The sequence below is a fragment of the Carcharodon carcharias genome, chromosome 1 (assembly GCF_017639515.1).
Source record: "Carcharodon carcharias isolate sCarCar2 chromosome 1, sCarCar2.pri, whole genome shotgun sequence".
Taxonomy (NCBI): Eukaryota; Metazoa; Chordata; class Chondrichthyes; order Lamniformes; family Lamnidae; genus Carcharodon; species Carcharodon carcharias.
In genome coordinates this window covers 50,074,147-50,089,746 of record NC_054467.1, presented here as the reverse complement: position 1 = coordinate 50,089,746, position 15,600 = coordinate 50,074,147, and the positions used below count along the sequence as shown (strand labels likewise).

The 15,600-nt window shown below is 42.9% G+C and overlaps 1 protein-coding gene across 1 annotated transcript in view; it reads right to left on the bottom strand.

Annotated features, from left to right (window-relative positions):
• Nucleotides 1-15,600, bottom strand: part of pdgfc (platelet derived growth factor c) — a 443,053-nt gene that overhangs the window by 309,869 nt on the left and 117,584 nt on the right. The window contains exon 2 of the mRNA XM_041187762.1: nucleotides 6,834-7,029. Within this exon, the coding sequence (XP_041043696.1) occupies nucleotides 6,834-7,029 (196 nt within the window). The remainder of the gene's footprint in view (nucleotides 1-6,833; nucleotides 7,030-15,600) is intronic.

Below are 15,600 nucleotides of genomic sequence, written 5' to 3'. Positions count from 1 at the left end.
TCTAGGTAGTGCGCTTCCATATCACCACAGTGTGTGGCCCTTTTCCAAATCATTGTCATGATGCTGCGACCTTAATGTTACGTGTGCTTGTGGAAGGAAATTCATTCACATGCTTTGTAGGGTCAAGCGATGCTTATTCTTGGCTGTGTAAGATTGAGGCAAAGGGGTCTCCCATCTCGTCTGCATTCTTGAATGGTGAAGGTGTAGTGCACAAGGAGAGATGTGTTTACACATGCAGAAGGGTCATATATCGTGCAATTCCATGTGCTGTCTGTCATCTGGCAGGGTTTTCATGCTATGACCCCACTCTCAGAGTTCATGTGCACTCCTGTCTGCCAACCATATGTCCAAATTTCTGAGTGTACATCTGCTAAGCTCACCAATAAGTCGGGGTACCTTGCCACTTCAAGGTTCCGAAGCTCTTCCCCTCTAAGCCACATTATTGCCCTGGTGCTCGAACCTACAACCTTGATCATTTTTCAAACTGTAATTGCTGCCACAAGGCTCTCATCACAATGTTGGGATGCAACGCTATGCATCCCATCAATTGCCAAGACGTGTGGTGCTAGTTGCAAATGGTGATTTTTGGTGGTCAACACAGTCTTTGAGCATGCTCTGGAAGCGTATATCATTGATTTAAACAATGTTGACAGGAGCAATGGGATAGGAGCGAGGATGTACTGAAGCTGAAGTGTGCTCTTTATTAACAATGACTTGTCACTTTGAGGGCATCATGGTGTCTGAGCATTTTGGAGTTTGCAAGAGGCTGGCCATGAGGGCACAGTGTGTGTCTTAAAGAGGAGGCATTTTAATGTCTGGCATGCAAGTGGTTGAATGTCATCAACTTCAGGTAGTCCACATGCAGAGTAAAGTGAGGATAAAATCAGGTCAGTATTCCTAACTGAGAATGCCGGATGGTGATGTGATAGAGAAGAAGGTGACACAGGGGATTAAGCCGTCTGATTAGATGCACACTTGTGGAACATCCTCAGCTGCCTTTGCCCAAGTGTCACCCTATCAGATTCACCATCGAGGTTACACAGAATGTGTTATCCAGTTGCTGGAGATGGATCTCCTTGAGGAGCTTTGTCAGATTGAAGGTATACAGCTACAAGCTCACTGAAGATAGTGGAACAGCTCCTGGCTCTTGTAGGCTGCTGTTGCAATTGGGATGCTGGAGGTAGACTTGAAGAGGCGGCACCTTCTGATGACGGTTGCTGGGATTCCCTCCTCTAGTTAGCACCTCATCGCAGCAAGGACACATGTTCTTGAGGCCTCATCATTGTTCAAAGGATCTAGACAATGTGAGCCTGATGTGTAACTATTCACTCTCATATTGAAGTGGATGGTTGAAATGAGAGGAATAGCAACACTGGTGTTCATGTTGGTCCATGATGGATGGCACTTGTCTAAGAGGGTATTTACTACAACTCGTCATCCTTCTTGTGGAATCTGGTGGCTATCAGGGCCTCGCGCACATGCCTGCCTCGTCTTGTCTGTGATATGGTCTCTTCCCCCGCAGCCTCAGCTTCCTCAAACTCAAATGCCCTCATCCCCTCCAATGACCCCTCAGCTCCTCCATCTGGTAAGTCCTCTCCCCTTTGCAGCACTAGGCCAAGCAGTGTGCAGCAAGCCACGATGATGCGTAAGATGCTCTGGGGACCGCACTGGATTGCTCTGCCAGATCTGTCCAGGCATCGGAATTGCACCTTTAAGATGCTTATAGTCTGTTCCATCAATGTTTGGGTAGTGGCATGAGCACCGTTGTACCTTCCCTCGGCAGGATTTTGTGCCAGCTGCATGTCTGTCATCAGGCACATCCTTTAGTGGGTACCCTTGTCAGCAAGGAGCCAACCCTGGTTCCTGTGTGGTCCCCAAAGTTGTCCGGGATCTGCAATCTACTCAAGATGTATATGTTTTCGATTCGTCCTGGTATCTGGAGCAAACCTGCATGATTTGTTTCTTGTGGTCACAGACTAGCTGTACATAGAGCGAGTGGTAGTCTTTCCTGTTTGTGTTGGAGTGCCTGTTGCCAGAAGCTTTTATAGCTACATGAGTGCAGTTGATGGCACCCTGCATCTGTGGGAATCTGACAATCTCAACAAAGCCTAGTGCTCTGGTGTCCTGTGGGCCTTGGCAAAAAGAGCGTCTATCACCTCATGAATACATTTGTGAATGGATGCTTGAGAGATTCTACAGAGGTCCCCACTAGAGCCCTGGAAGGAGCCACTTGCATAGAAGTTCAGTGTGGTGATTACTTTCACAGCCAGTGGCAATGGATGCCCTCCCAGTCCCCGTGGCATCAATTCCTGGAGAATGTGGCAAATTTGAGTCACCAGGTTCTTGAACATGCGAAGCATCAATTACACTGTCTCTCTCTCAACTGCAGATAAGACATGTGAGTTCTGAACGTCCTCAGCCTTGCGAGGCACCTATGCATGATGTCTCTGTGAGTCTCATCATCTGGGTCCAGAGGGGGCCCTGCTGCCCCTCCTCCATTTGGCAAGCCTGGTGCCTCTGTCACAATCTTTTCCTTCTCTCCTGCCAGTATGTGATTATGCAGCAGCAATAAATCCAGGCTCAGTCTTCCTGATGGTCTCCTTCCTGCAGCATCAATGAGAAACAGACAAGAGTCAGCATCAGCCTGCAAGGGTCTTATTTCTGTCAGTGAATCAGTGAATGTGGGCTCCAGTGTCAGAAACTAATCGCCCCAATAATCAGGCCAGTGCAGGGTTCATTTTAATGTGTGCCCTCCCCCCTCCCCTCCCCCAACCTTTTACATGACCAACTGCAATGTGATTGCTTTGGCCAGATGCTTGGATGCGCTGCTTTCAATCCTGCGCTTGGATCCTCATTCGCTGCACTCTAATACCACACTTGATGGAATACACAAGAGGGAAAATGTTTAGTCAGGAACCAAGATTATTTGGCGGGTGGCGGGCGGGGGGGGGTGGCTGAACATTGTCTTCCCTTAAGCTGCCAGTTGCCACTGCAATGATTGTAACATGCATCTGAAGCTTGTTCAGTCACCCAATTGCTCTGGGGCTGAATTTTTTGCTCGGCGTGTGGGCGCGCGCCCGATACATTCAAGCATGAAATAGCGCATGATGACATTGGGCAAGCATCCCAACGTCATTGCGCACTTGCGCGATATTTCAGTTAACTGGCACGGGTGAGAATTGGCAGCACGCCTGCTGACAATTAAGAGGCTAATAGGCTATTAGCCTTGCACTTACAGGCATTTTTCATTGCCCATCCAACATTACAGTTGGCAGATGGGTGAATTGGCCAGGCAGACTTTGCCTTTTTGAGGGAACCTCATCCAAGGGCGGGATGAGTTTTGCAGGAAAATGTTTGAAAAGATAAAAATATTTGGACAGAATTTTCAGCATCCATATGTTTAGCTGACTCATTCTGATGCATGGGCATTTTTTTTGGCATTTTACGATCTTTATTTATTGCTTTCGGGTTCTTCAACTCCCTGAGGCAGCTTTTTGCCTTCAGGGAGCTTTCTGTGAGTGCTCCCCCACACCCGTGCTGACTTCAGTGCTCGCCCTCCTCCCGCCCCTACCCCGGCAGCGCTGCACATTTCAGCGCGCCTTTCACACTGGCTGGCTGTTAATTGGCCAGCCAGCATGAAATCACAGCTGGGGGCTGATCGCAGGCGGTGGCCCATTTCCCAGACATTCTGTAGCCCGCCAACCGTGCCCACATGCCAAACTCAAAATTCTGCTCCTAGAGTGTGTTACTGCACTGGGCAATTTCCACACTGTCAACTAATGGTTAATACAAGGAGGTCAATTGGTGCCACTTTGCGGGATTGGTCTCGCATGAAAGCACATCATAGCTTAATTTTGCTGATTCCCTGCATTTTCATTGAAAAGCTCCTAACATGTCTCCGCTGTGCATCTCTCCTCATTTGGAAATACACAGTTCAACTGGATGCCCCTTTAATCATCCCCCCCCCTACAATTCATGCACCTGCCGTGCTATCCGCCTGCAGAGCCCTCACCAGCAGAGTGTCTCCTCATTTTAATTTTGTACTGCGCCATCGCTGCAAGTTGGAAGATGGTGGTGCTGAGCTCTCACTGCCAGACCAGCTTAGACCCTGCTTGTGAGGGGGTAGAAATCCCTCCCATCATCCTGCAGGAGCTTAATGTTCAGGTTTCCCTCCCTTCTCCCCCTCCCAGAACCTCTCAATCTGCCCCCTGTATTCCTTGATCCCATCGTGATTGTGGTGGATGTCCCCTTGTTACCTCCGGAATATGGTGAGGTAGATGTGCCATGAGAACCTCACCTCTCCCAATCTTGAGGACACTTGCACAGTCTGACATATACCACCCCCCCACCCGACACCCTCGAATGCCCCCACAATACCTCCTCTCCATCGTTAGGCTGCAGATGCCTCCCCTGACTGAGTGTGCCATCTGCCCAGTATGATGCCAGAAAACCCCCCTAGACCAATGGGTGTGATGTTATGACCATGCCCTGTGCACAACATCCTGGGCATGACAGAGACTGGACAGACATGCCCTCTCCCTGCCTGGACTGGGACAAGGACAGTCTCAACATTGAAGCAGTTCTTCACGCAGTGATCCTCCATTCTGGACCACAGTCGCTTATGTCATTCTGTAACCAACTCTCTCCGCATCCTGGCACTGAGGATTTTTCCTCACCGCTCCCATTCTCTCCAATCATGTGTCTGAGTGTAACCTTCCCCACTCTTACTCCCCAGTGGAAGCCTTGCCATGCAGCCCCTTCCCTTGCCTCAAGCCAGTTTCCCCCCTTCCCCAGTGAAGCCCTTGCCCTGCAGCACATTAAAAGCCACCTCCGCCTTACTACTAGTCAGGTAGGTGGAGACAACGCCCTGAAAGCAAAATCTGGCACTGATTCTGAGTAGCTGTGAGGGTTGCGTGATGCAAGGTAGGCAAATGAACCTCAAAGTCATGATTGAAATGCAGGTCACCAGGTGCATGTCACTTATATCCGGTTGTGAAACACATTGGTCTAATTGGCGCCAACTCTTGATGCAGCGTGGGAGGTTGATTTCGGTAAGCAGCCCTTATAATGAGATGCAAATGTATTAAAATTATATTCCCAGCATGTCGCAGTGGGAAACGTGGCCCGCCATTGACGGCTGGAGCGGATGGCCCCGGATTGCTTTTACAACCGCAGTAAACTGATATTTCCGATCTCAAGATATTTTCTGCTCCCACCCACCATGAAACCCCCCAGGGGTGGGGCCAGAAAATCCTGCCTGTTAACTCTGTTTCTCACTGACAGGCTTGCTGAGTATTTCCAGTATTTTCTGTCATTATTTTAGATTTCTAGCATCTGCAATATTTTGCGTTTATGCAGTGTCTGATGGCCCGTGTCTCAGGCTCCATTGCAGAACAATGAGCTTCCATTAAAAATCTTCCCCATTTACCACAAAAGTGCTGCAGTGGAAGCTCACACTGAAGTCCCACTAGGTCAGCTTGATGTGATACAACCTCAATCTGTTGTCATCATGGCTGCAGATACCAATGTTCATAAAAGCTTGGAGGGTGTCACAGCAGTCCAGTATTCTGTCCTCCAAAAGATTGCTAGGTTTCCTGAGGCACCATATCAGGAGAGTGGTGTGGCTCCAAGAAGCATGGAACAGTCGTCCTCTCTCAGGAATACAGCATTTGTCTTCCATCCCTGCCTCTCCACCAGTGCCCTCGCTATTGCTGACTGCTCTTGTCCAAACCAAGATGGTGCGGTCTAAAGCCAAACCTTCTATGCTGACTGAGGTTGACCTCCAAGGCAACTGCAATCTTCTCCATTGAAATTCAGCAGCCTGCCACCATGCATGCTGTTGCCACTGGGATAGCACTACCCTAGAGCACTAGGAGAGAATTTATGGGGAGTTTAAAGTTAAGAAGGGTTTTGATAGAATGAATGAGATAGAATGAGAAATTGTTTTGAGTGACAGAAGGGTCAATAATTAGAAGATGCAGATTGAAGGTAATTGGTAAAAGAACAAGAGACAAGATGAGGAGTCATTTTGTTTTTACAGAGCAAGCTAATATGATCTGGAAACCACTGCCTGAAAGGCTGGTGGAAGCAAATTCAATAGTAATTTTTAAAATGGAATTGAATAAATATTTGAAGGGGAAATACTTGCATGACTATAGGGAAAGGACAGGCGAATGGGACTAATTGAATAGTTCTGTCAAAAATCTGGCACAGGCTCACTTGGTCAAAGGGTCTCCTTCTGTATGGCGTGGCTCTACAATTCTATGATTTTATGGACCTCAATTTCCTCAATGGCATAAGCCATTGGTATGGCAAAATTTCCTGAGAATTTCCTTAAAATACACAGAATGTAAATACAGTTAAGAACAAACAGAAATCAGTGTAAACAAAGCATAGTGCAAAGCATGGAACTTCTTTTATATTTGAAAATTAGATGTTTAAGCTATCAAACTATTATTTATGCATGTTAGGCATCTAATTTCAAAAAGTGCAATCAGGGAAGCTTTTAAACTCTTTAAGTATCTCATTGTGATGTTTTAAAAGACAGTCATTATTACTTACGTTACCAAAAAGAAAGCATACTGACATAGATTCGGCTTTTGGTTTTGATCCTGTTAATCAGTGATTCCCTTAAACAGACTTCGCTGAATCAGCATTGCCAATAATATGACTATTTTTAGAAACTGTCCAGAATCTCTCCGGGATCATTTACTTGACTGTATTTGAATGTATATTAAATGAAGTTGCTGTTCTTAGTTCACCTCCTATCTTAATAGCAATAATTTTCTTTACTAACAGTTTGTTCTACCCTTATCTGAAAAGGATGCACTCACTTGCACAGTCCATTCTCTGGTTCCTCAAGTCCGAATCTTTCATCGAAGGTCAGCTGTATTTGCATATTCTCATCAGCTGCTATTAATCTCCACACCAGCACCACATTCCGAGGGTAACTCTGAGGAAATCGTGGACTCTGCACAAATCCATCCTCTGATACTGTGATAATTTTTTCATGCTGATGATCATGTACTCCTAATTTAATTAAAAAAAGCCAATGTAATTGTAATTGTAAATGTAAAACAAAAGGAATTTAAATCTCAACCATGACCAATTGTTTTTATGTACTTCATTTTGTCAGTAATAAACTAGTCCGATATAATGAACACAAATCTCAGAACAACCAACCAGTAAAGGATAATGACACAAGAGAACCAGCAACCTAATGAAATACTTATAACCCAGAATTTATTTAACCATTCTCTGTATCATAACATTTTTAGCAGGTATCTGCTGAAACTTCCTACATGATGATTGGTGTGGGGCCTACTCTGTCATCACATACTTGGCGACAGCTTACAAAACATTGAAAAATAAATAACACATGCTGTTAGGATTTTCAGTTTGCTATCACTGAGACCCACACTTTAAAGACTTTAAATAAAGAAAGCCATTGTTCTCCTTCCTGCTGTTTTGAAGATTGATTGCAAATATCAAAAGTCTGTTGTAATTTTTAAAAAACTTTTTAAGAAGTTTCTGATTTGTTAATTGTCTAACACTAATGTGTGTATTACTTAAGGTTGAATGCTTTTTTGAGGTTTTTTTTCTCCTCCTTTAAATAATGAGTTTCTTAAATTGGGACAGCTATTCCTGAAAATTTGCATGAACATTCTGAAGCTTTTTTGGCACATTAATATTTTTTGCACTGCAATCACACGATTTATACCAGAAAACTTAAGTGTATCACAAAGTCATCATGCTCTTAATGTTTAATATTAATATGATGAAAATATGTACCACTGAAGGTCTTATGAGTTTCCAAAGGGGTTTAACTTCCTAATGGGGTAATCTACAGACCACTTAATATTGGAAGGAAGATGAAAGAAAAAAATATGCCAACAAATTACGGCAATTAGTAAAACATAGAATAATACTCATGAGGAATTTCTACTAACACAAAATGAACTGGCCAGAAGAGGTTGGTAAAGGGAATCAAGGAATGGAGCTCCTACAATGTGCACAAAAACCTTTTCTAGCCCATTGTGTCAGAAGGCCGCCAGTGGAAGATTCACTACAGGAACTCATGATGGGAAATGAGCCAGAACAGATAAGAGAAATGAAAGTAGGGGAATATCTAGGCATTCAGTATAACATAATAAATACACATTAAGATAATAATTGAGGACACTAGCTTGGAAAAAACATAGTTTACAGATCAGAAAAATGGTGATTTTGAGACACCAAGATTAGAACTTGGAGATATATAATGGGCAATAAAATTGGTAATCAGTAATGTAGAACAGCAATGAGAAACAGGGTCCAGGAAAAATATATTCCACTAAAACAAGAGAAGAAACTACAGCTTATAGAGCTACCATGGATGAATGACAATCTCCAACAAGAGAGAATCTAACCGTCGCCCCTTGACATTCAATGGTATCAGCATTGCTGAATCCCCTACAATCAACATCCTGGAGGTTACCATTGACCACAAACTGAACTGGACTAGCCATATAAATACTGTGGCTACAAAAGCAGGTCAAAGGCTAGGAATTGTGCAACAAGTAACTCATCTCCTGCTTCTCCAAAGCCTGTCCACTATCTACAAGGCACAAGTCAGGAGTGTGATGGAATACTCTCCACTTGCCTGGATGAGTGCAGCTCCAGCAACACAAGAAGCTTGATACCGTCCAAAACAAAGCAGCCTGCTTGATTGGCACCCCATCCACAAACATTCACTCCCTCCACCACTGACGCACAGTAGCAGAAGTGTGTACTAGTGTGTACATCTACAAGATGCACTGCAGGAACTATGAAGGCTCTTTAGACAGCACCTTCCAAACCCACAACCGCTACCATCTAGAAGGACAAAGGCAGCAGACAGAAGGGAACACCACCACCTCCAAGTTCCCTTCCAAGCCAAACACCATCCTGACTTGGAAATATATCGCTATTCCTTCACTGTTGGTGGGTCAAAATCCTGGAACTACCTAACAGCACTCTGGGTGTACCTAAACCAAATGGACTGCAGCGGTTTAAGAAGGAAGCTCAACAGCACCTTCTCAAGGGCAATTAGGGATGGGCAATAAATGCTGGCCCAGCCAGCGAAGCCCACATCCCATGAATTAAATTAAAAAAGTAAATGAAAAATGGAGAGTAAGAGGCAAGCACTAAGTACATAAACAGCAGCAGAGAACATCACAAGAGAAAAGGAGAGAAATAAGAAACAATTAGAATAGCAAAGAAGAACTGTGAAATTAAATTAACAAAGAACATAATTAAATAAAATGGTAAAATATTCTACAGACAAATAAATAAAAAAGGAAACATGGGCTGGGAGTAGAGACACAAAGGGATAGGCAGGATAAAATTAGAAGTGGCAATGGTGAGATGACAAAAATATTAAATAATTATTTTGCTTTTGTATTTACCAGGAAGATGGGTCAAATGAACATGAAATCAGAAGATGAGGTTAGAAATGATATAACAGCAATTAAAATAAAAAAGGAGGAATGTTAAATAAATTAATCAAACTCAAGTGGGTAAAATCCTTGATCTGGATGGATTATATCCACACATTTTAGAAAAATCTAAGGAAGAGGTAGTAGACGCTATTATGAACATACGAACATATGAATTATGGAACAGGAGCAGGAACAGGAGTAAACCATTCAGCCCCTTGAGCCTGCTCTGCCATTCAATAAGTTCATGGCTGATCTTCTTGTGTTTCGATTTCCACGTTCCCATCTAAACCTGATAACCTTTGACTCCCTTGCCTAACAAGAATCTATCTACCTCTGCCTTAAAAATGTTTAATGACCCCGCCTCCACCATTTTCTGAGGCAGAGTTCCAAAGTTGCACAACCCTCAGGAAGAAAAATTCTTCTCATCTCTGCCCTATAAGGGCAACACCTAATTTTAAAACAGTGCCCCTTAGTTCTGGACTCACCCACAAGAGGAAACATCCTTTCCACGTCCACCTTGTCAAGACCATACAGGATCTTATATACTTCAATCAAATCACCCCTCATTCTTCTACACTCCGATGGAAACAAGCCCAACCTGTCCACCCTATCCTCATAAGACACTCATTCCAGTTATCAATCACTTATTTAATAATTAATTAGAAAAAGATATAATGCTAGCAAACTGGTGAGACAGAACATGTCCAGCAAACTATAGACCTTGACACTGGGGATAGGAAAAATTATGGAATCCTGATTAAAGGAGGAAATAAAAAAACATCCAAAAACCAAAAATATAATAATGAATATTTAGCATAGACTGCAAAGGTGTAAGTCTTGCTTGACCAACCTCATTAAATTATTTGAAGAGATAACACAGAATGTAGACAAGGGTAATATGGCAGATGTAATGTACATAGATTTTCAAACGGCTTTTGATAATGCGTCACTTAATAGACTAATAAATAAAGTCAGAGGATGCGGACTCACAAACAAGTAGCAGAATGGATTGTGAGCTGGCTTCAAGACAGAAATTAGAGAGTAGGAATAAAGACTAGCTAGTCAGACTGACAGAAGGATGAAAGCGGGGTTACACAAAAATCAATGCTATTCCCACTGTTCACAATTTATATTAATGATTTAGACTTTGAATCAAAACACAATTTCTAAATTTGGAGATGATACCAAATTAGGGGGTATAGTCAATACTGAGGAGCACTGGAATAAATTATAAAACAAAATAAACTTGCAGAATAGGCATAAAATTGATAAAAACAAAAAAACTGCGGATGCTGGAAATTCAAAACAAAAACAGAATTACCTGAAAAAACTCAGCAGGTCTGGCAGCATCGGCGGAGAAGAAAAGAGTTGACGTTTCGAGTCCTCATGACCCTTCGACAGAACTTGAGTTCGAGTACAAGAAAGAGTTGAAATATAAGCTGGTTTAAGGTGTGTGGCGGGGCGGAGAGAGATAGAGAGAGAGAAGTGGAGGGGGGGTGTGGTTGTAGGGACAAACAAGCAGTGAGAGAAGCAGATCATCAGAAGATGTCAACAACAATAGAACAAAAGAACACATAGGTGTTAAAGTTGGTGATATTATCTAAACAAATGTGCTAATTAAGAATGGATGGTAAGGCACTCAAGGTATAGCTCTAGTGGGGGTGGGGAGAGCATAAAAGATTTTAAGATATTTAAAAATAATGGAAATAGGTGGGAAAAGAAAAATCTATATAATTTATTGGAAAAAAAAGGAAGGGGGAAACAGAAAGGGGGTGGGGATGGGGGAGGGAGCTCACGACCTAAAGTTGTTGAATTCAATATTCAGTTCAATATAAAGTGCCTTCCGGACTGAATATTGAATTCAACAACTTTAGGTCATGAGCTCTCTCCCCCATCCCCACCCCCTTTCTGTTTCCCCCTTCTTTTTTTTCCAATAAATTATATAGATTTTTCTTTTCCCACCTATTTCCATTATTTTTAAATATCTTAAAATCTTTTATGCTCTCCCCATCCCCACTAGAGCTATACCTTGAGTGCCCTACCATCCATTCTTAATTAGCACATTCGTTTAGATAATATCACCAACTTTAACTTTAACACCTATGTGTTCTTTTGTTCTATTGTTGTTGACATCTTTTGATGATCTGCTTCTATCACTGCTTGTTTGTCCCTACAACCACACCAACCCCCTCCACCTCTCTGTCTCTCTATCTCTCTCCGCCCCCCCCCCCCCCACACACACCTTAAACCAGCTTATATTTCAACTCTTGCTTGGACTCGAACTCAAGTTCTGTCGAAGGGTCATGAGGACTCGAAACGTCAACTCTTTTCTTCTCCGCCGATGCTGCCAGACCTGCTGAGTTTTTCCAGGTAATTCTGTTTTTGTATAAAATTGGTAACTTCATTTCAACAAAGATAAGTGGGAGGTATGACATTTTGTTAAGAAAAAAAATAGCAACATAGGTTAACAACAATATAAAAGAAGTAAACCACACATAGGGATTATTTCCAAGAGGGACAGAATTGAAAAGTAGAGAATTGGAGCTTTGAATACCCTATATAGTTCTGATTCTCATAAAATTATGAAGAAGCAGTAGACAGGGTGCAAAATGGATTCATAAGGATGGCACCAAAAATCCAAGGTTATTCCTGTCAGGTAGGGATTAACAGGCTGAGTCACTTTTCTCTTGAAAAGTAAAGGATGATGGATGACCTAACAGAAATATTTAAAATTATGAAACGTTTTGATTGAGTGGGTATAGAAAGAGTTTCACTGATGGCAAAAAGCAAAACTAGATGCTATTAATATAAGATAGTCATCAAGAAATCCTGTAGGAAATTCGGAAGAAAGTTATGTATCAGAGATGGTGAGAATGTGAAACTCATGTACTGCAAGGTGTAGTTGAGAATGCTATAAATGCTTTAAATGGAAATCTTTAAACATGTAAGGGAGAAGGAAATAGAGGGTTATGCTGAAAATTAAATAAGGGAAGAGGAAGCTTAACTGAAGCATAAATGCCGGCATTGATTGGTTGGGCTGAATAGTTTGTTTCTGTGCTGTATATTTTATCTAATTCTCTGTAAAATCATACATAATTCTGAACATCTTCTTTCCCAAAAGTAATAATGATTCTTCTTGAAAGCACAATTACCAAGTCAATATTTAGTGATGTGTCAACATTTAAGGCAATGGAGAAAGCCTGGAACTGTCTTCAGAAGATAAACTGAACTACAAATAGTACCAAATTCACTGGCATGGGAAGCTTACACTGCAAGAGATGGTTTTATCCACCAAAAGACAATCTTTTAGAAACTGTTTTTCACATGCAATTACATCACTGTACTTCCTTTTAATAACTTGGCAAAACTATTTTCCAGAACAATGCCGTCTTTGGATTATTGCATAAAATGCTAGTCCCTTTAATAATGATCATGAAACTTCCAGATTATCATAAAAGCCCATCTGATTCATTGATGTCCTGGAAATTTGCTCTGCTTACCTGGTCTGGCCTACATGTGACTCCAGACCCTCAGCAATGTAGTTGTCTTCTAATAGCCCTCTGAAACTCTCCACTCTTTGGAGTTATGCATAGCACAAAGAAAGACTGTTGTGGTTGCTGGATGCCAATCATTTCAGCCCTATAACATCACTGCAGGAGTGCATCAAGGAAGTGTTCTGGGCCCAACCATTTCAGCTGTTTCATCAATCACCTTAACTCCATTATAAGATCAGAAATGGGGATGTTCACTGATGATTGCACAGTGTTCAGTATAATTCGCACCTCCTCAGATACTGAAGCAGTCTGTGTCCACATGTAGCTGATAAGTGGCAAATAACATTCATGCCACACAAATGCTGGGCAATCACCTTCTCCAACAATCATCTCCCTTTGACATTCAATGGCAGTGACATCACTGAATTCCCCACCATCTACATTCTGGGGGTTACTATTGATATAAAGCTCAACTGGACCAGTCATATAAATACTGTGCTTACAAATGCAGGTCAAGGGTTGAGAATTCTGTGCCAAATCACCTCCCAAAACCTGCCCACCATCTACAATACTGAAGTCAGGGGTGTGATGGAATATTCTCCACTTGTCTCGATTAGGGCTGCTTCAAGAATGCTCAAGAAACTCAGCATCATCCCGAGGCAAACCAGTCTACTTGATCGGCACCCCACCACCACCTTAAAAAACATTCACTCCCTCCATTACCGGCGCACAGTGGCAGCAGTGTGCACCATATACAAGATGCACGGCAGCAACCCACCTTTGACAGTACCTTCTAAACCAACCTGTCACCGAGAAACAAGGGTAGCCGACACATGGGAACCCCACCACCTGCAAATGCCCCTCCAAGTCACACAGCAACCTGATTTAGAACTACATCACTGCTCCTTTACTGTCACTGAATCGAAATCCTGGAACTCCTTCTGCAACAGCACTGTGGGTGTACCCACAATGAACTGCAGCAGTTTGAGAAGGTGGCTCATCACCAACTTCTCAAGGGTACAATAAATGTTGGCCTTGTGAGTGACACTCACATCCCAAGAATGAATAAAACAAAATTCAGTGAACTGGTCAGTTTTGAATTTTGTTCCATGAGCATGCTGAACCATTAATAAATCATCCCACCCAGCCACTGAATTCATGCACAGCCGTTAATTGGACCAAACCTTCTATCATGGTGTGGAACATTTAAAACAATAAAAAGGCAACTATTATTGAGACACATCAATTAACAATATGTCATTTTCTCTCTTTGGTGTGCAGTAGAGAGAGAAAACTACTTCAATTATATTCAATTATAATCATTGGCAAATCAACCAGGTGACATTAACAACTATTTCAAATATTGCTCCTACCAGAACTGCATTTTACGTGGCCCAGCCAGGCGTGTTTTTGGCAAGGGGTCATGTAAGATAGGGTGGGTGCCCACCTCACCACATTCCCGCTCACCTCTGAGCTTAACCCCATAATACTGGGCAAAAACAGAATTACCTGGAAAAACTCAGCAGGTCTGGCAGCATCGGCGGAGAAGAAAAGAGTTGACGTTTCGAGTCCTCATGACCCTTCGACAGAACTTGCGTTCGAGTCCAAGAAAGAGTTGAAATATGATAATACTGGGGGTGGACAGGTGCAAAAATCAGCAGCACACCCACCATAGATAAACAAGGGTCAATTAATCTTGTTACCAAGCCAATTGACCCTGATAATATACTGCCCATGCCATAAAATTGTTGGCATAGGCAGTCGGGCTGGAGTGGGCAGCTGTTGTTTAAAAAATTCTTCAAAGGGCAGGAAGGAAGGGGGGGATTCTATCTTCAGGGGCTGCTCATTGCAGATTGGGAGGCAGCCTCCCCTAAGATAGAATGCATCCTCTTTCATCCTATCCACACTGCTGTCTTAAACCCACCACCCCCACCCCTTTGCTTCCCTCCCTAAACTGCCCAAATCCTCCCTGCCCAAGACCTCAGACTTGTTTGAGGAGACCCAATGGCTTTCTTCCTCCTCCTCTTGTAGTCCTGGCAGTGACCACTAGTGCGCTCTTGGCGCTACTAGCACCAATTGGCCAGCAGCTCTCAAGGGTAGGACTTCCACCCACGTGAGAAACAGAAGTCCCATTCTGCCTCAGTTTACCCCACCTGCAGCACATTATGGCTGCAGGGTGGGCCCAGTGTGGAGCGGTTCGGCTCCACATGTGACTTTGCTTCAAGAACCCATTCCTCTAGTTTCAAACTTTAAAAAAAGACAAATGCCTAAATATGCTCTACCCCTACACTTATGGGATTAAAATCAATTTCAATGCAGAATTAAAATCAATTTCAATGCTTTCTTTCCTCTATCTTAAGGCCAAAATAAAAAAAGCACGTGTTGCAGAGCAGACAAGACATAATTTATAAGGATCATGAACCTGCAATGCAGGCTGTAAAAGAATAGGGGGCGCAGACTGATCCGGAAACAAAGTGCTTTCTGAACCGAGAGCTAAGTCGGGAACTCGGTGCAAGTGAGAATCCATGGCAGATCAGGAAGGAGGTGCTACTTTTTATTTTTATTTTACCTCCTGTAGCCAGTCAGTGCTCCTCTTTTGTCTAAAAGCTAGGAGGCTGCAACTTCATGTTACTTCAGCTAACTAGTTA